The sequence below is a fragment of the Scyliorhinus canicula genome, chromosome 2 (assembly GCF_902713615.1).
Source record: "Scyliorhinus canicula chromosome 2, sScyCan1.1, whole genome shotgun sequence".
NCBI classification, from domain to species: Eukaryota; Metazoa; Chordata; class Chondrichthyes; order Carcharhiniformes; family Scyliorhinidae; genus Scyliorhinus; species Scyliorhinus canicula.
This window is the reverse complement of record NC_052147.1, coordinates 10449463-10469490: the sequence shown is the minus strand read 5'-3', so window position 1 is coordinate 10469490 and position 20028 is coordinate 10449463. Positions and strand designations below refer to the sequence as shown.

Here is a 20028-nt window from a genome sequence, read left to right as displayed (position 1 = left end):
GTCTGACTGAACCAGACTAGCTCTTAGCCACGTGCTGGAGGTGTGATACTCACTCTGTAGATGGTCATCAGTGGAAAGAGGTGTGGTGTGAGTGCCTCGTGCCTTTTATAGTGAGATACCACCCCCGAGTGTCCTGCCTGCTCATTGGTCATGTCCTGTTCTCTGTGTTCATTAGCTGCCTGTCTGTATATCATTATCTGCATATCATGACAGTAATGAGGTCAGGAGCTGAGTGATCCTGGCAAAACCTAAATCTTATTTTAGGAAGGTTCCCCAGACTTGTTCCTGGCGGGTAGGACTGTCTTCTGAAGAGAGATTGGGGAGACTGGGCCTGGATTATCTTGAGTTCTGAAGAATGAGAGGTGACCGCATTAAAACTTACAAAATATTTAATGGGATAGACAGGGTTGATAAAGGCAAGATGTTCCTGCTGGTTAGGGAGTGTAGAACCAAAAAGGAATACAACTTCAAAATAAGGGGGAAGCCACTTAGGACTGAGATGAAAATCGTTTTTATTCAGAGGGTTGTGAATCTTTGGAATTCTCCACCTCAGAGGGCTGTGGAAGCTCAGCCAACGAAAGCTCAGTCAATGAGTATGTTTAAAGTAGTAATGAACAGGCCCTGAGTCACTGTCCGTGTGGAGTTTGCACATTCTCCCCGTGTCTGTGTGGGTCTCACCCCCACAACCCAAAAAAATGCAGGTAATTGGATTGGCCACACTAAATTGTTCCTTAATTGGAAAAAAGAAAGATTTGGGTATTCTAAATTTATTATTTTTTTTCACTACTTTATTTTTTATTTTAAAAAAATAATAAATTTAGAATACCCAAATCTTTCTTTTTTCCAATTAAGGAACAATTTAGTGATGAACAGATTACAAAATGCCAATGACAAAGGGAGATAGGGATAGTGTGGGGAAAAGGGGCATTGAGGTGGATTATCGGCCATGATTATATTGAATGGTGGAGCAGGCTCGATGGGCTGAATGGCCTACTCCTCATATGTTCCTATGTTAGATTCGCAAATTCACTCCAGACTGGGGCTTGAACCTGGGTTATCTTGCTCTGCCTGGCTCAGAACCAAGTAGTGCATTATCCACTAAGAAATTGGGACGCTGAGGCATTCACAGAGAGAATTAGAAAGATGACAAAAATCACAAGCTCCTTGCTCACAGCTCTGAAAAACATTTAATTTTCACAATAAGTTGAGGGCACATTGCATTTTTCCAAAGACGATGCATCTTAACAATGTTTTAAAAAAACACTAAAGTGATTTGAAAACTTTAAATCTCAGCAGGCCAAAAGAAGGAAACTATCTTTAATTTAAGCATTTTAATTTCAGAATTGTCAGGAAACAAAAATAACTATCAGAAAACCTTAATGTCAGATACACAAGCATTGAACAGCAAGGAAAGGGCAAGGAGGTCTGTTGCATGCAAACTTGTGATGATTCTTCTGTTATTCCCCAAGAGAAATAAATGAGGAAGAAGCAACAAGACCAAAATTTCACCCTAAACTGAGGCTTACATTCTCTCCACTCTGCTCGAGGCTCGGAGTATGCAGAAGATTTTAAAAAATGGTTATGTGGTATTTGGAAAAATGACCAGTGCTGTACATCTAATCCATAAAAGGGAGATTGAATCCAATCTTTTCTGAATCCAATATTGGATCAACGTCCTGTTGTCCAGGCTCCTTTCAGCCTGTCATTGTATTTTACTCAAATCAAATTCATGAAATACTGGAATCAACATTCCTTCTCTTTTGTTCTCTTGAGGGCTTGAAACCTGTATGGTGGCAACATTGGGCTATTTGATGCAAATTGAATTTGCATTGTCACAGTACAAATCCATTATGTTGCCTCTGAGCTTGGAGTGCTTCACTGCTGAATGCACTCATCTGGAAGATCAGTTTCCATACTATCCACATCTGGAGCCCGAACCTTTCTCTGTTCCATTTCCACCTAAACAAAATTCAGACAAGACAGTCAGCAAAGATGTTAGCACAGCGTTCAAAATTAGTCCAGAATAAAAGCAAATACTACAAGTGTCATCACAAAGTTTTAGCATAATGGCTTTTGCCTTTGCCAAGAAAGAAGATTCATACCGTAAGTATATTCTGGAAAATATTCATGAACATATTTCATGTATCTTGTGACTCTTCCCCATTTGATGCAAGATCAGCATTCAAGAATGGAAGCAACAGAATTAATTTTTCATGGTGATTGAATCAGTTGTATCAAACAGGGAAAGTTGGGATGGGCAATGAATGCTGGTTTTGCCAGTGACACCTACAGCCAATGAATGCACAGAAATATACAGCAGAAGCCTGGTAGAATTTCTTCTGGAAGGATGAGTTAAGCCCATTTGTTTGCATTTTTCTCGTAGTTTGGTTTATGATCTATGCATGGGGTACCCTTCATGTGCATGAGCAATTCAGCAGCAACCCTTAGCAGGAATGGGACAGAACTGAATGCAGGGTTTGAAATTTTTGTAAATGAGTTATCTTTGAACTAAGTGTTTAATTGTTTGAGAAAGGTGAATGAATTAGTAATGTACCATACAGTACACATAAACAAGAATGTACCTGATAACTATAATGAGCTTTGTAAACGACCCATTTTCTCACATCACTCTTATTGCCAACTCCAACTGATCGAACAGCTGCTTTGGACGCTGAAGCACTGGGCATGTCAAATTCCACATCCACATAGTGGACAAAACTAACAGGCACTTCCCGGTCAGATCCTAGCTCCAAGTGGCAGTAAAAAGAATGGGGATGGCCTGAAGCTGGAGAAACATAATTTTGTTAGTATATGAGCATTATCACTTTTAAACCATTTTTAGAGCAGTAATTATTAGCTTTTACCAGATGCCAGTGCAACTCATTCAATTATAAACAATTTGTATGTACAAAGGGTCACACAATAAAACTAGGCAACACACTACCTAACTTTGTGACCTACACCAGTTAGAATGAGGCTATAAAAAAGCTAATGGAATTGCATGCTTTATCTCACGAGGTGCAGAATATAAAAGCCAAGAGGTTTTAATGAGTCAATATAAACCTTGAACAAACTTCAATTAGAGTGCCAGGTGTAGCACTGAGATGAGTTGAGGGGTTTGTATTATGAAGAGAGATTGAGCAGTTTAGGCCTATACTCTCTAGACTTTAGATGAATGAGAGGAGATCTAATAGAGGTAAACAAGATGATAAAGGTATTGACAAAGTAGGCGTAGAACGGATGCTTCCTCTGGTGGGGCATTCTAGAACAAGAGGTCATAGTTTCAGGATAAGGGTAGCAGATTTAGAAAACGGATAGGAGAAATTACTTCTCTTAAAAGGTCGTAATCTGTGGAATTCATTACCCCAGGAGAGCGGTGGATGTCGGGATATTGAGCAAATTTGAGGCGATAGACAGATTTTTAATTAGTAATGGGTTGAAGGGTTATGGAGAACGGGCAGGAAATTTGAGCCGAAGCCGAGAATTGCCCACTTCTGCCCCTGGTTCTTAAATTGTGCTCCACATACAATAGGACAGGTATTGAGGCTTCAGAGTGGATACAGCATAGAATTGTTAGGATATTGCTGGATACAGCATAAATTTGTTAGGATATTGCCTGCATTAGGAAATACAAATGTAAAGACTTGAAAAACTTGGTCTTTGGTCAATAGAACAATACAGAAGCATTGTGACAGAAGGGATTTAAATTATGAAAGGACGAGGCAAGATTGTGAGAAGCAAGTTAATTTTTTTGGATTGGATTGGATTTGTTTATTGTCACGTGTACCGAGGTACATTGAAAAGTATTTTTCTGCAAGCAGCTCAACAGATCATTCAGTACATGGAAGAAAAGGGAATTAAACACAATTCAAGAAAATACAAGAAAATGCATAATAGGGCAACACAAGATATACAATGTAACGACATAAGCATTGGCATCGGATGAAGTATACAGGGTGAAGTGTTAATGAGGTCAGTCAATAAATAAGAGGGTCATTTAGGAGTCTGGTGACAATTTGAGTAGTTAAAGATTCAAAAATGAGGAGTCCAAATAAAAACTTGAATGCAAGGGATTTGTTTTAAAATTCAGAGTACCCAATTCTTTTTTTATTCAATTAAGAGGCAATTTAGTGTTGCCAATCCACCTACCCTGCACATCCTTTTGGGATGACACAGACACGGGGAAAATGTGCAAACTCCACATGGACAGTGACTCGGGGCTGGGATCAAACCCGGGTCCTCAGTGCCATGAGGCAGCAGTGCTAACCACTGCCCTACTGTGCTGCCTTGAATGTAAGAGATTTCAAACAGAGATCAAGAGAAACGTCTTCACAGAGTTGTGAGGCTGTAGAAAACACTCACAGGGTTAGGTGACTGAGGTAGAAATGGCCAATATTATAGATCAGGCTGAATAAGTTGATGAAGGAAAAAGGCTTGCAGGAATATGGGTATAGAATGGATAAATATAAATAAAACAATTTGCTTGGGGTGACATGGTGGCACAGTGGTTAGCACTGCTGCTTCACAGCATCAGGGACCTGGGTCTAATTCCAGCTCTACGTTACTGTCTGTGTGGATTTTTCACGTTCTCCCAAGTCTGCATGGGTTACCTCCGGTTTCCTCCCACAGTCCAAAGATGTGCAGGTTAGGTGGATTGGCCTTGCTAAATTGCCCCTTAGTGTCCAGGGATGTGCAGGTTAGGTAGGGTTACAGGGATAGGGCAGGGGAGTAGTACTAAGTAGGGTGCTCTTTCAGAGGGTGGGCACCGACTCGATGGGCCTCCTTCTAGACCAGGAATTCTGTGGTTCTTAAATGGAGAATAAACAATAACACACAAATCACATTGCATGGCCTATTTCCATGGTGTAACTTCGATGTATTTTTAAGTATAGATAAGGTATTGAGTGAAAAATGTATTTTTCAAAGTCTACTATAAAATGCACTCCATTGTAACAGTTGGATCATTTACTGCACCACCTCAATAATCCATGTCATGTCCTATCATTGCTCCACATGGTCTCCAGGACATCTGGAATTGCAGCTACATGGAAATTGGGCACATTGGATCCAGAATTGGCTTGAGTGGCAGGAAACGGGTGTTTTTCTGACTGGATACTTGTGTCCTGTGGCGTCCCATAAGGATCAGTGTTGGGGCCCTGGCTGTTTTTGGTTTATATAAATGATTTAGACATGAATGTAGGAGGGTTGATCAGGAAGGTCACGGATGATATGAAAATTGGTAGGATGATAAATAGTGAGGAGGACAGTCTTAGATTAACCCACACTAACCCATGCAGACATGGCGAAAATGTGGAAACTCCACATGGACAGTGACCTGGGGCCAGGATCGAACCTGGGTCCTCAGTGCCATGAAGTAGCACAGCTAAACACTGTGCCACCGTGCCACCCTGTCGTGCAAGGTTTAACAAGGCCAAGACGGCTTTTTACAAGAGCAAGGTGTGTTTTGGAGTGGTGTACCTTGCTCGCCTCAGGTCCCGTTCAGAGAGCTGGGGCGGGATTCGCCGACCCCCCGCCGGGTCGGAGAATCGCCAGGGGGCGGCGTGAATCCCACACCTGCCGGCCGCCGAATTCTCCGGCGCCAGAGATTTGGCAGGGGCGGGAATCGCGGTGCGCTGGTCGACAGCCGCTGGCAGCGCTCCTCCCCCCCGGCGATTCTCCAGCCCGCGATGGGCCGAGTGGTCGCTCATTTTTGCCTGTCCCGCGGCGTAATTTAGAGGAGGTCCTTACCGGCGCGATCTAGCGGCGTGGGCCACCTCCGGGGTTCTCGGAGGGGCGCGGGGGCATCTGGCTCCGGGGGGGTGGCCCCACGGTGGCCTGGCCCGCAATCGGGGCCCACCGATCCGCGGGCAGGCCTGTGCCGTGGGGGCACTCTATTCCTCCGCATCGGCCACTGTGGTCCTCTGCCATGGCCGATGTGGAGACAAACCCTCCCGCGCATGCGCCGGGATGACGCCAGCACACGCTGGCGCGCCCACACATGTGCCAACTCGGAAGGGCCTCCGCCGGCCGGCGCGGCGGCAAGCCCCTTCCCCGCCGGCCGGCGCAAACCACTCCGAGTGGGCCTAGCCCCTGAAGGTGCGGAGGATTCCGCATCTTTGGGATGGCCCGACGCCGGAGTGGTTCACCCCACTCCTCCCCGCCGGAGTTGCCGATTACAGCAGAATCCCACCCCTGGACTATTATTTTGACATGCAGGAGGAGGCAAATGTCTTTCTGAAGGAGCATGGACTGGGGAGAATTGAATGAAGTTATTGGTTACACTGAATGTTCGTTTTTTGTGTGTTTTGCTATTTCTTTGCCTTTTTTCAGTATTTGTGGTTCTTTTATTTATTTTTTATTTGAGAGTGTCCAATTCATTTTTCCAATTAAGGGCAATTTAGCATGAACAATCCGCCTACCCTGCACATCTTTGGGTTGTGGGGGCGAAACCCACACAGACACGGGGAAAATGTGAAAACTCCACATGGACAGTGACCCAGAGCCGGGATCGAACCTGGGACCTCGGCGCCGTGAGGCTGCAGTGTCAACCACTGTGCCACCGTGCTGTCGTCTTTTATCTTTTATTTAAACTGTGGAAACGTTTGGGATGGCGGGGGTGAGGGAGGGTTTGTTGGAGTTGGGTAGGTCATTTGGTTGGTGCCCAGTGGGGATGGGGCACTAGGAGGGGGGGGGGAGGAGGGTAGATTGCTGACCATGAGGTTTCATGGTTCATGTACTGGTTGAGGCAGGTGTGTGGGGGTGACAGTGGCCGTCTTGGATGGGCCTGGTGCTGGTGTAAGTTGGACTTCCTGGCGGATGGAATATGGCTGATCGTGGTGGGGGGGGGGGGGGAAGAAAGGCAGAAGCCCCTAATCAGGTTGGTTACATTGAATGTGAGGGGATTAATGGGCCAGTTAAAAGGTCCTGGTTTTTTGGCCATCTAAAGAGTTTGAAGGCAGATGTTGTTTTCTTGCAGGCTACACATTTGAGAGTTTGAGACCAGACAAGACTGCGGAACGAGTGCGTGGGGCAGCATGGTGGCACAGTGGTTAGCACTGCTGCCTCACAGTGCCAGGGACCCGGGTTCAATTCCGGCCTTGGGCGACTGTGTGGAGTTTGTACTTTCTCCCCGTGGCTGCGTGAGTTTCCAGTGGGTGCATCGGTTTCCTCCCACAGTCCAAAGATATGCTGGTTAGGTGGATTGGCCATGCTAAAATCGCCCTTTAGTGTCCAAAAATGTGTACGTTAGGTGAGATAATGGGGATATGGCGGGAGAGTGGACCTAGGCAGTGTGGTCTTTCAGAGGGTTGGGACCTGATGGGCTGAAATCTATGGTTCTAAAATACTGAATTCCATGGTTCCACTCGAGATTTGATGCGAGGATAAGGGGGTCTGTGGTGCTGATCAAGAGGAGTGTGACCTTTTCGGTGGCTAATATTTTGGTGGACTCGAGGGGGAGATATGTGATAGCGAGTGGGTTTTGTCAGGCGCTCCGGTGCTCTTAGTGAACGTATATGGGCCCAACTGGGACAACATAACTTTATTAAGATGCTGGCATCCAGTCCCGAGCTTGACTCGCATCAAATGATTATGGGAGGTGGACTTTAATTGTGTGTTAGACTCCAGGATAGACAGGTCAAGGCCAAATCCTTTATAATATCGGGGGTGGCAAAGGAGCTGCTTGTATTCATGGAACCGGGGGGAGGGGGGAGGAGACCGTGGAGATTTAGATAACCGAGGGATGAGGAGTTTTCCTTCTTTTCACATGTGCACAGGGTCTACTCCCATATTGATTTATTTGTGGTGGGGAAGCCATTACTCCCTGGGGTTGTGGGGCGGGGTACTTGCAGTGTTAATGTAAGCCAACTTGTGACAATAAAGATTATTATTATTATAAAAGTATGCCATAAGGGGATAGGAGGAGAGGATTTACTCTACGCAGTTGCCGCTCATTACCTTCTTTAAGTAGCTGGCTGTTGTCAGCAATGGCGGGGAGGGGGGGGGGGGGGGCGTTCGAGGGGAGGGAAGAGTTCTGGTAAATATGGAATGGGGGGGCTGGGTTGTTGGGGTAATTTTTTAAATAAAAATCGTATAAACTCATTAGACCATTTTGTATGTTATAATTGAACATTTACTGAATAAAATATATTTTAAAAAATCTTGCAGAAGCAAACCAACTTCTATTCAGACCCCACGGTAGCTGATCATTTAATAGACTCTTAAACTGTCAATCAGACTGTAAACAGAATCCCCTGCTGAGTTAATTGTAGCTTTTGAAGATCTGCCAAGCATTTATAGTGATATATTACTTCAGCAATTGTTAAATAAATCTAATGAAATGGCATGATCAGACAGTATTTTACATAGACTTACACCAGATGGCCTGTCAATCAAAGAAGTCCAACCAAGTCTTTTTTCAATCATTCATTGATAGATTCAGCCTTTTTCATATTTAAACATCAGGGGATTTGAAAGATTTCAGATCATGACACTTAAACTTAAACAGAATTTACCAACTGTCAAGAACATATCCCTCCTGTATAAATCCCACACTGCCCCTTCTGCCAAAAATAGCATCTATTGGAAATGAGAGCGGAACTTCCGCGTCTGGGTCCTGCCAGCCATTTTTAATGGTCTGCCATTTTATAAGTTCTTCCCAACAGTGAGAAAATCCGGCCTACGATCTTTCACTAGAACAAGAGTTCTGGATTTTATTTCCAGCGTTTTCTGTTGTTCTCTCAGTTTACCAGCATCTGGAGTATTTTGCCGTTGTGTTATTTCATTTGATGTAAGGTCACTGACCCTGAAATGCTAACGGTTTTTGTCTCTCTACATATGCTGCCTGCTGGGTATTTCCAGTGTCATTTTTGATTTCAGATTACTGGAACTAATTTTGCAATTGTTAGGATACTCATAAGTCTTGGCATGGCATAGGTGTGCTTTTGTTAATTATTTACTTTCCTACTCTGCCGGGGTGCAGGACCACGAGCATCACTGCCAAGTATAAACAGTGTATGGAGGGCCAGTTTAGCTCAGTGGACTAGACAGCTTGTTTGTGATGCAGGACAAGGCCAACAACGCAGGTTCATTTCCCGTACTGGCTGAGGTTATTCATGAAGGCACCGCCTTCTCAGCCTTGCCCCTCACCTGAGGTGTGGTCATCCTCATCAATCACCACCAGTCAGCTCTCCCCCTCAAAGGGGAAAACAGCCCACGGTCATCTGGGACTATGGCAACTTTACCTTTGTAAATAGTGTGTCTAGGAAAGAAATTAAAGTACGGATGAACCTCAGCATACATGCACATCACGGTTTACCTCTCAGTTGTGGGAATGCTGGCTCAATCTTTACTCCTCACTAACCCATGGATGTAATAGATCAATTATAGCATACCAACCACTGTCCCCACAGACACTGCTAATGCAGAGCAGCCCAGAAAGAGTTTACCTTGAAAAATGCCCTTCCCCCACTCCCCAGTGCTGTCTTGTTCAATACTGATAATTGTTTTGTAATTGTGCTGAAATTGCTGCTTAGCTGAGATAGCAGTGTAGACAGAACAAAGATTGGGTCACTGTGCGGAGTCTGCATGCTCTCTCCATGTCTGTGAAGGTTTCCTCTGAGTGCTCCAGTTTCCTTCCACAAGTCCCGAAAGTCGTGCTTGTTAGGTGAATTGGATATTCTGAATTCTCCCTCTGTGTACCTGAACAGGCGTCGGAGTGTGTCGACTATGGGATTTTCACAGTAACTTCATTGCAGTGTTAATATAAGCCTACTTGTGACACTAATAAAGACTGTTATGAGAAGTGGTCAGAATTTCATATCAGTGCCAAACAGGATGTCAAGGTTGCGAACAGTCTGGTTCAGCCTAGGTTTGTGATCAGAGCGAGGCTGGAGTACTTGACTGGGGAACTTGTAGTGGACTCCGAAGATGGCTTCAGTCGTCCCTATATTTAGGTGCAGTACATTTCTGTTCTTCTCGGGCTGATTGTCAGACAAGCAGCTTGACAAATAAGAGACTGTGGAAGGGGCAAGTGAGGTGGTTGTGATGTCGAGCTGGATGCCAGTGTACATGTGAAACCAAATGTTTGTTATCAGATGATTGCCAAAATCAAACTGCATCAATGCACGTTTGAAAAGGTAATGTAGAAAGGCTAAGTGTAGATAGCTTTTTTTGCAGCCATATGCCTTCTCTTTTGATGTTCTGTACGACAATAAAGTGCGTAAAAAATGTTTTTTTTTCAATTATGGAAAAATTCTATTATATTTACATGCACAATCGCCTTTGTGCAAAAAACTGCAGTGTGAACAGGAAAACCAGACTGGTCATTTAGGTTCTACCATCTCCATCATTTTTAAACACTGTATTGGAAACGAGAGATGGAGTTTAATGCTCTCAATGCCCTTTTATTGCCCCTTCACTAGCAACGCACTGTGGTATTGCCCCACCCCCATTATTTATTGGGTGTCCGTAAGGATCCTTGGCATCTTCAGGATAGACATTCTCTCCAGTAAGCAACTCTCCAGTGTTGTTGGTGTCAACGGGAGTGGTGGCCACTGCAAATACCTCAGGGGGCCCAGACTACGAGATCATTGCTGGAGCCTGGACTGAAGGTGAATAGGCAGGCTTCCTTGTGTCAGCTGGGAAGGCCCTGGCAAGAAGGGGGAGCAAGGATTCTTATGTAGGGAAAACAGGAATCTTCAGGGGCTGGTTTAGCACAGGTCCATATAGCTGGCTTTGAAAGCAGACCAAGGCAGGCCAGCAGCACAGTTCAATTCCCGAACAGGCGCCGCAATATGGCAACTAGGGACTTTTCACAGTAACTTCATTTGAAGCCTACTTGTGACAATAAGCGATTTTCATTTCATCTATGGGGGTGGTGCATGCCTCCAGCGGGTCTCTGTTGGCTATGGGCTGCTCAGATAGAAGGGATCCTACCCACCCAAGGTCACAGGCATACCCACTAGTGGTAAACATCAAAGCACCAATATGTATCGCTGAACAATTAATTTTTAAAATAAATTTATGGTGCCCAATTCATTTTTTCCAATTAGGGGACAATTAAGCCTGCCCAATCCACCTACCCTGCACATCTTTTGGGTTGTGGGGGCAAAACCCACGCAAACACGGGGAAAATGTGCAAACTGCTCCACATGGAAAGTGACCCAGAGCCGGGATCGAACCTGGGACCTCGGCGCCATGAGGCAGCAGTGCTAACCACTGTGCCACTGTGCTGCCCACAACCGCTGGACAATTAATAAAAGTCCCAATTTGTTTGGGAAAACCTTTAGGATGACTGTTCATTGTCGAAGGGCCAAAAGGCCTCCTCTTGCTCCTATCTCATCTTCTATGAATAACTAACTTACTTTTGCTTTGTGCCTATTCAATGACATAGGGAGCAGATAAAAGAGGCGGAGAATAAGTTTTGAATGTTTCTGATGTTCTAGATGTTATAAATGTGGCAAATGTGAATAGATATAACCCTAAAGTTCCAAACGCCTTCTGATTAATCTTGTTACGGATTAAAGTGGTATCATTGAGTTTATTTTCAATTAATTGAAAAGGTTGCAAAAAAAAAAAAAAAAAAAATGATTCCAAGAAACACACATGGTTGTTCAACCTATATTGAACCCTGGGGCTACCTAAACTGTGCACAAATCTAGTATCTATAACTAATGAAAGCATAGAGGCACTGGTGAAGGTGCAAAAATTATTTACTAGGATGACACCTTAAAGAAAGATGAAACAGGCTTGGTCTCGTTGCTCCAAAAGATGAGGAGAGGAGGGCAGCACGGTGGCACAGTGGTTAGCTTTGCCGCCTACGGCGCTGAGGACCCGGGTTCGAATCCCGTGTCACTGTCCGGGTGGAGTTTGCACATTCTCACCGTGTCTGCGTGGGTTTCGCCCCCACAACCCAAAAGATGTGCAGGCTAGGTGGATTGGGCACGCTAAATTGGGACAAAAATAATTGGGTACTCTAAATTTATTTTTAAAAAATGAGGAGAGGTAAGATGATAAAGATCTTTAAAACTATAAGGGATTTGATGGGGAAGGAAGAAAATTTTTCGCTTGTGGGTAATTCGATAACCAAGGGCCATAAAAAGGCAATCAGTAATATGTCCGGAGAATTGCCCAAGAGTGGCTACAACAAGTAGTCATTAAGGGAAATAGCATTGATGTATTCAAGAGGAAGTTAGGTAAGTACATGACGGAGAAAGAAATAGAAGAGATGGAGAAATAGGGCAGCACGGTAGCATGGTGGTTAGCATAAATGCTTCACAGCTCCAGGGTCCCAGGTTCGGTCCCCGGCTGGGTCACTGTCTGTGCGGAGTCTGCATGTCCTCCCCGTGTGTGCGTGGGTTTCCTCCGGGTGCTCCGGTTTCCTCCCACAGTCCAAAGATATGCGGGTTAGGTGGATTGGCCATGCTAAAATTGCCCGGTGTCCTAAAAGTAAGGTTTGGGGGGGGGGGGGGGGGGGGGGGGGGTTGTTGGGTTACGGGTATAGGGTGGATACGTGGGTTTGAGTAGGGTTATCATTGCTCGGCACAACATCGAGGGCCGAAGGGCCTGTTCTGTGCTGTACTGTTCTATGTAAATGTGGAAGGAGGTATGACCAGTTGGCTCACATTACCTATTTCTGTGTAGATTTCATGTAAGTCCTGACATGCACTTGTTAAACACAACTGTGTTATTTTGGCTCACTTTAACAACGGTTGACATTTGGTGCTACTGTAAATAAGCTGATACAAACTTTGTATAGCTTATTAACTGTTCTTCAGAAGTAACATGGATGTTTAGTAGGATTTTCATCACACATCCAGAAACAAGAAATTCTTCACTCAACATACGCTGTGCATTACACTTCAGATCATATGGAGCCACAGTACTTGCCTTCAGTAGCTGACTTTTGTATTGACCAGGAGATAAACATCTACTGCAAACTTCAGGTTTAACAATCGTATCAGACACATTTTATAAAAGAGTTACCGGAAGACGCAAAGTGGGAATTGCGTGCACTGTTCAACCCCTTTTTCCCCACTTCTGGTCATGAGGGAGAATCAGTCATCAATCTTTTTTAAGCTGAGCTTTTACTGAGAACTATTTCAGTAAATTAGCGATTGTATAACTTAGTGGTTTTCAAACTTTTTTCAGGTGACCAGTTTTAATCAATGATTCACCCACGTGACCCAATAATTTGCAGACTGTTCACTAGAGCTTCTGACGCTCTGTTCACAGTTAAAATTGGTGCTGCTCTGTCTCCTCGTGGATATCTTATCTGAAAAATGGCACCGGTGATTGAGCAGCACATCCTCAAAACTGCATTGGCATGTCAGCCAAGATTATGTGCTAAAGTTCCAACAGTGGGAATTGAATCCACAACCTTCTGACTCTGAGTATAATCCATTGAGCCATAAGCTGACATTTCATTTGAGGCATGCCTGATGCTCTACTCAGAAAATGCCTTAATTTCAGAATACCATGGGCACCATCCTGAAGTATCGGATGGACAACTCAGCTTCTCATACCAAAGTTTGGTGTTCTCTCAACAAGACATTAAATTTAATGGACCTTTCTATGCAATTCTGTGCTCTGGATTAATGCTTACAAAGAACTGAGTTCAGACTATCTAATAGTTTACTTAATATTGTCCAGGGATATGTAAATAAATAAATGCTCTTTTAAATACAAAGACATTTTGTAGTTATAGGTCACTTGAATACAGAATGACAGTTAACTGAGGCAACACACTCTAAAACCAGCAAAACATTGCCAGACATCAAGAGAGAAGGTTTAATAGAGTATTCTTAACAATGAGGAGTCTTCAGGTGGCACAGTGGCTAGCACTGCTGCCTCACGGCACTGAGGACTCAGATTCAATCATGGCCCCCAGTCACTGTCCGTGTGAAGTTTGCACCTTCTCCCCGTGTTTGCGTGGGTCTCACCCCCACAACCCAAAAATGGGCAGGGTAGGTGGATTCGCCACTCTAAATTGTCCCTTAATTGGAAAAAGAAATTGGATATTCTAAATTTATTTTTAAAAAACAGCGGGAAATGAAGGGAAATTCTTTTATGCAGCGAGATGGTGTGATCTGGAATACAGTGTCTGAAAGGAAGACAGGAGCAGATTTAACAATAACTTTCAAAAAATGAACTGCATAAATACTTGAAAAGGAAAAATTTGTAGGGTAATGGAGAAATGGTAGGGTGAAGACCAGGGAAGTGGGAAGAATTGGATCGCTCTTCCAGTGGGCCTTCTTCTACCCTGTATGATTTAAAAAATATATAAATTTAGATTACCCAATTATTTTTTCCAATTAAGGGCAATTTAGCATGGCCAATCCACCTACCCTGCACATATTTTGGGTTATGGGGGTGAAACCCATGCAGACATGGGGAGAATGTGCAAACTCCACCCGGACAGTGACCCAGGGCCGGGATTCGAACCCAGGTCCTCGGCGCCGTAGGCAGCAATGCTATCCACTGTGCCACCGTGCTGCCCTCTGTACGATTTTACCATTCTATAGGTTGTGATGACGATCCCAAAGCCATCGCCACTCTGATATTTCACATGGCTGGGTTAGAAATAGCGTGCATTGTTTATGTGGTGTAACCTGAAGTACAATGATGAGCAGCATTTCAAATGTAGCCGAATTCAGCTTTTAAACCTAAGGATTACATGCTCTATTGAACAGTGCAAGACACAAAATTACAGTGCAGGAAGAACATTGAGTGTATGCCTATTTACTGAACAAATTGCTGGTTTTGATTCCTCAAACGTTGCTCTACAACTGCACTTTAGAAACACAGTCTTGAGGCTACAGTCCTTTGCCATTTAATGAGGTCATGGCTGATCCCCCTCCAAACAAGACATAACCAGTATTACTCTTTTTATGGCTAACTGGAAGTAGAATTTCAACCCAAAGTGGGCTGTATTCCAATGGGTCACTAAATCCTCTTTCCATGCTCCTCATAATAACAACTTGTATTTATATAGCACCTTTGATGAAATAAATCAGCTCAAGGCACTTCACAGGACAGTTATAAAAAAAAAATTGATATCAAGCTACATAGATATCAGGGCAGATGACCAAAAGTTTGGTCAAAGTGGTACGGTTTAAGGAGCATCTTAAAGAGGTGGAGAGGTGAAGGAAGGGAATTCCAGACTTCAGGGCAGCTGAAGGCACAGCCAATGGAGGAGCGAATAAAATCGGAGATATTTAGAAGACCAGAATTGGAGCAGCAAACATGTATGGGAGGGGTACAGGCCTGGACAAGATAACAGAGAGAGCATGAGGACACCGTGATTTGAAAAAGGATGAGAGTTTTAAAATTGGACCACTGTTTAACCAGAAGTCTATGTAGGTAGGTGAACACAGCGTAATACTGAATGGGACTTGGACGAGTTAAGATATGGTAGGAGTTTGAATGTTTACTGAGGTCATGGGAAGTGGAATGCAAGTTTGAATAGGCAAATCTAAAGATTATGGATAAGGTTTTCAGCATGGACAGAGTCAGGCAATGTTATAGAGGTAGAAATATGTAATAGTGATAGCAGCGACATTTCTAAAGGGGGTGCAAAGAGTGAGGCCTGGGAGTGCTTTGCACAAAGTGGTAGGACAGACTGACAAAGCAATCAATAAAGTATAGGAGATCCTGGAGTTTATAAATAAGGGTGTAGGATACAAAACTAGAAACCTATGCTGAGCACTTGTAAAAACACTAATTGTTCCCCAGCTGGAAATTGTATCACTTTAGGAAGATTAAGAGGGCCGTGGAGAGAGTATAGGAAGGAGTCACCAGACTGGTTCTAGGGATGAGGGATTACAGTTATGTGGTCAGAATGCAGAGATTGGGGTTGTCTTCCTTAGATCAGAGAAGGCAAAAAGACTTGATATAAACTAATGAAGGATTTAAATAGACTAAAAGGATTCTGTTTCCGACAGCTGAAGGGTCAATAACGAAAGGGCACAGATTTAAGATGATTGGCAAGACTCAAGGAAAAGCTTTTTCGTGCAATGAGTGGTTAAGCACTGTCTGACAGGGTGGTGAATACAGTATCAATGGCAGCCTTCCAAAAGCAGAGAGAAAATTGCAGAGATTTGGAGCCTATTTGTATTGTTCTTGAAGAGGCAGTGCACATCCAATGGGAAGAATAGCTTCCTTTTGTGCTACACTATTCCAGAACTTTGCCCTTAATGTTACATAATCCCAAGAAGCATAATTAGATCACTTGGTACTTTAATATTAGAAGCAATCTGGATAGGCATATCCTTTATAGCTTTATAGTTCTGACCATTTTGAATTTCGCATTTGCATGATCTATTAAGTAGTTCTTGATACAAATCTGAAATGAAATGTTTCAGTTTCATTCAGCCTAAGCTGATACATTAGCTTTCAAAATTTTGGATTCCCAGTAATCAAATGAAAAGAAGAAAATATATTTTTTACTAGTGTAATAATACGTCAATGATATTGTCATGAATTCCTTTGATACTCAGCTTGTCAGCCAATTATATGGACCTTAACTTGTCTGAAGACAGAATTCCGTTCTTGGTACTTTTAACATTTTTCTTTGTCATACAATTGTAATGTAACACCATACTTTGCTGAAAAGAACTAGACTAGTTAGGGCAAAACATTACAGTAAAGCTTCCACCCATACAGAACAATCTGACTGGCACTCACCTGAATTTTTGTCTGGGAGCCTGTTGATTCTCCATACAATAGCCTTAAAGGCATGTTCATATTTGGCACTGCCCAATGTTACTCTCATTACAGGCTCAGAGCCAGACACACTTGTACTACCAAAGCTGGCACTTCTATTCACTATGGCTTTCAGAGATTTCTCTCGCAAGACACCTTCTCTTCGAAAGTTCTTAACCCAATCCGTCGGCACTGGATATCGAATCATCACATTTTCACAAGGTATTGCTGCAAATTGATCCTGATTCGACACAAACCCTGAAGACATGACCAACCAAGACTGAAGTTCCACTTCAGCACCCTTAACAGTAGCCAAGGTTTTAAGAGAGAAAGGAAGGGTCTTTTCACCAAACGTAGTCCTGAAACGCATTAATTCAAACCTATGACCATCTAATGGTAAGAACTTAATAAATCTGGAATCACTGAATTCATCAACAGCCACACATTTGTGGAACTGACAGTCACTCATTTTAATCCACTTAGTTGTGGTTGTGGGAATAATGTCATGCCTCGACACCACTTCTTTTCCCTTCATTTGAACATCATTGAAGCCTATTCTGCATTCTGGCATCCCAGACACAAAAGCCAGAACACTGACGTGAGTGACCACAGAGTGCTGAATGAGCTTGTTGTCTGCTTTGGCCACAAGACCTCTAAATTCATCCTGTACTTCCAATGTGATCTCTTCTTCAAAGTAATTGGCACAAATGTCTCTGGCACTTGGTAATTTCATTAGTACATCCCGAAATGTAGTCACAAAACTTTCATAATCTTCATAACTTGTAGTGCCCAGTTTCATCACCTGCACCCTTACTGGTGCTTGTACTACTGTTAGCATGGGGTGGTATTTCCGTTTTTCCTTGTATAATACTTGATCTATTCTTATAGTGTGTATTTTCCCATTTTCATCAAAGTTCTGAAGTTTAAGTTCAGACAACTCATGGCAAGGCAGAAGCTGGACCTCCCGAAAAGGCTTTTCGAGACCCTTTTCGTAAAAGAGTTGTAAACATGCATTATCTAGCATTTTGACACATATAGGTCCCCAGTGTCTTGATGACATAATGTTCTTCTTCTCAGGTATTCTCAGCATCATTGGCCAGCCACCTTTAGGCTGCAGGTGATTAAAGCTAAATGTGCAGCTTTCGGTCTCTGGAGAGTACAAAGGATCATCGTATAAGGGAGGGCTGTCAGGTTGATCTGGATCCATGACCTGGGTTTGCTTAAGTTGATTTAGAGCTTCAAGGTGACTACAGTAAAGCATTGAATCATCTGTAAATGTGGGATTTAAAGAATTACTGAACATAAATGAATTCCTTTGGCCATTAATGTGAGAACTGTAAATTGAAGTATCTGGAGACTGACCAAATGGCATAATAGAATCTTTTTGATTATTGATTTTTACATCAGTAGCAGAATGTGTGATCGGATCTGCAGAATTCATGAAAACAGAATTCCTCTGATTGCTGGTTTTTACATCAGAAAATGGAGAAATCAGATTTTCGGTATTGGTGAATATAATAGATTCCCTTTGATTGCTGACTTTTACATCCGAAAATGAAGACATTGCATTTGGTGAATTAATATAACCAGAATCCCTCTGAACATTATTGTTTACAGCAGGAAATGGAGAGACCAAATCTGGAGAATTTCTGAACACAACTGAATTATTTTGATCATTTAGGTTTCCACCAAAACCTGGGGAAATAGGATCTGGAGAAAGACTGTGTGACATAAGAGAATCCCTTCGACAATCGAGATTTGCATCGGAAAACGGAGAGTCAGGTACATTTTGCTGTTGAAAGATTGGAGATGCGTTTGGCAGTGAATTCACCAAGGCAGACTTTTCATTTTGGTCAAAGAATGCACGAAATGGATTGATTGGTGATGGCTGGACATCACGCAGAGCTTCATCCAAGAAAGGGTTAGTTGTGTGGACTGGTGAAAAGGGGTTTACAGTAGGGCTAATTAATGCAAATACATCATCCTTCTCTTCAGCAGAAAAATCCACCAAATTATTCTTTGATGCTGTTTTTTCAATGCCTGTTTGAGGCCCATGGAAAGTCTTGTCTTTTTCAGTTTTATAGTTATGAGAAACTCCCACTTTTAAAGCAGGGGATTGTACTGGTGAAACAAGATCTCGATCATCATCAAATGTCACCCAGGTGGAAAAGCGTGCTGTTGACATTCTGCACCCATTCAGCTGCATGTTATCAGGGAGTCTGTTCACTGTTTCCATGCTAGTTCCATTGTGAAGAGATAAAGAACCAGTATCTGAAGAGAAAGAAACAATTATTGAAAATCAGAGTTACAAACAAAATTGAATGCTAAAGTATAGAAATAAAAGAAAAAGAATGCTGGAAATGGACCATGCCTGCAGGGTGATCATACTTGAAACTAAAAGATTTCAACTGCTTCATATAATTATTCATCAGATTAGTAAACAAGTTGTACAGGCATCCTGTACATGTAACAGTGGGAATTACCATGTTGATTCTTCTGATCAGTTTCCACAGCATCAATGGAAGATTGATAGAACACTTTTATGTCAATGTAATGACAGCCTAAACCTACAACCCCACCACCTGCCCTCCAACCATTCTGCCCTCCAACCATCGTGAGAAAATTTGTTGAAATGGTACACTAAAAAATGCAGTGTGATCCCGTGTGAATGAGGCTGAAATAGTGTTCAAGCAAAAGAATTGTGCTGGCAACAATAAGGTAACTTTAATTACAGCTGCACAAGCTGTGAAGAAAAACAATGCTCTGAGAAACGCTGGAGAAGTTCTCACTGATAATCGGGGCACAATTATAATCATAGCTTATGGCACAGAAGGAGGCCACTTGGTCCATCATATCTGTGCCAGCTGAAGAAACGAGCCACCCAAACAAATCCCACTTTCCAGCATTTGGTCTGTAGTCCTGCAGGTTAAGGCACTTCAGGTGCACATCCAGGTACCTTTTAAATGAGGATTTCTACCTCTATCATCCTTTCAGGCAGTGAGTTCCAGACCTCTACAATCTGGGTGAATTCTCCTCTTTAATCATTCTACTGAGTACTTTATATCTATGTTCCCCAGCTACTGACCTCTCTTGTAGGATAAATAGGCCCTTCCCATCCACCCTATCCAAGCCAGTCACAATTTTGTATATCTCAATAAAACCTTCTCTCAGATCACTCTGTTCCAAGGAGAGCAACCTCAGCCTAACAAATCTCACCTCATAGCTGCAATTTTCCAGTCTTGGCAACATTCTTGCAAATCTGCTCTGTGACCTCTCTGGTCTCCTTTCTGTAATGAGGTGACCAGAACTGTACACAGTGCTCAAGTT

General features: G+C 43.1%; 1 protein-coding gene across 5 annotated transcripts in view; it reads right to left on the bottom strand.

Annotated features, from left to right (window-relative positions):
* Nucleotides 1–1164: 1164 nt before the first annotated feature.
* ston2 (stonin 2) overlaps nucleotides 1165–20028 on the bottom strand; it is a 141184-nt gene continuing 122320 nt past the window's right edge. For all 5 annotated transcript variants that reach the window (XM_038773589.1, XM_038773582.1, XM_038773598.1 and 2 more), the window contains 3 exons: nucleotides 16684–18972; nucleotides 2583–2785; nucleotides 1165–1959 (listed from right to left, as the gene is read on the bottom strand). In XM_038773589.1, coding sequence (XP_038629517.1) covers nucleotides 1876–1959; nucleotides 2583–2785; nucleotides 16684–18972 — 2576 coding nt within the window. In that variant the 3' untranslated portion in view covers nucleotides 1165–1875. The remainder of the gene's footprint in view (nucleotides 1960–2582; nucleotides 2786–16683; nucleotides 18973–20028) is intronic.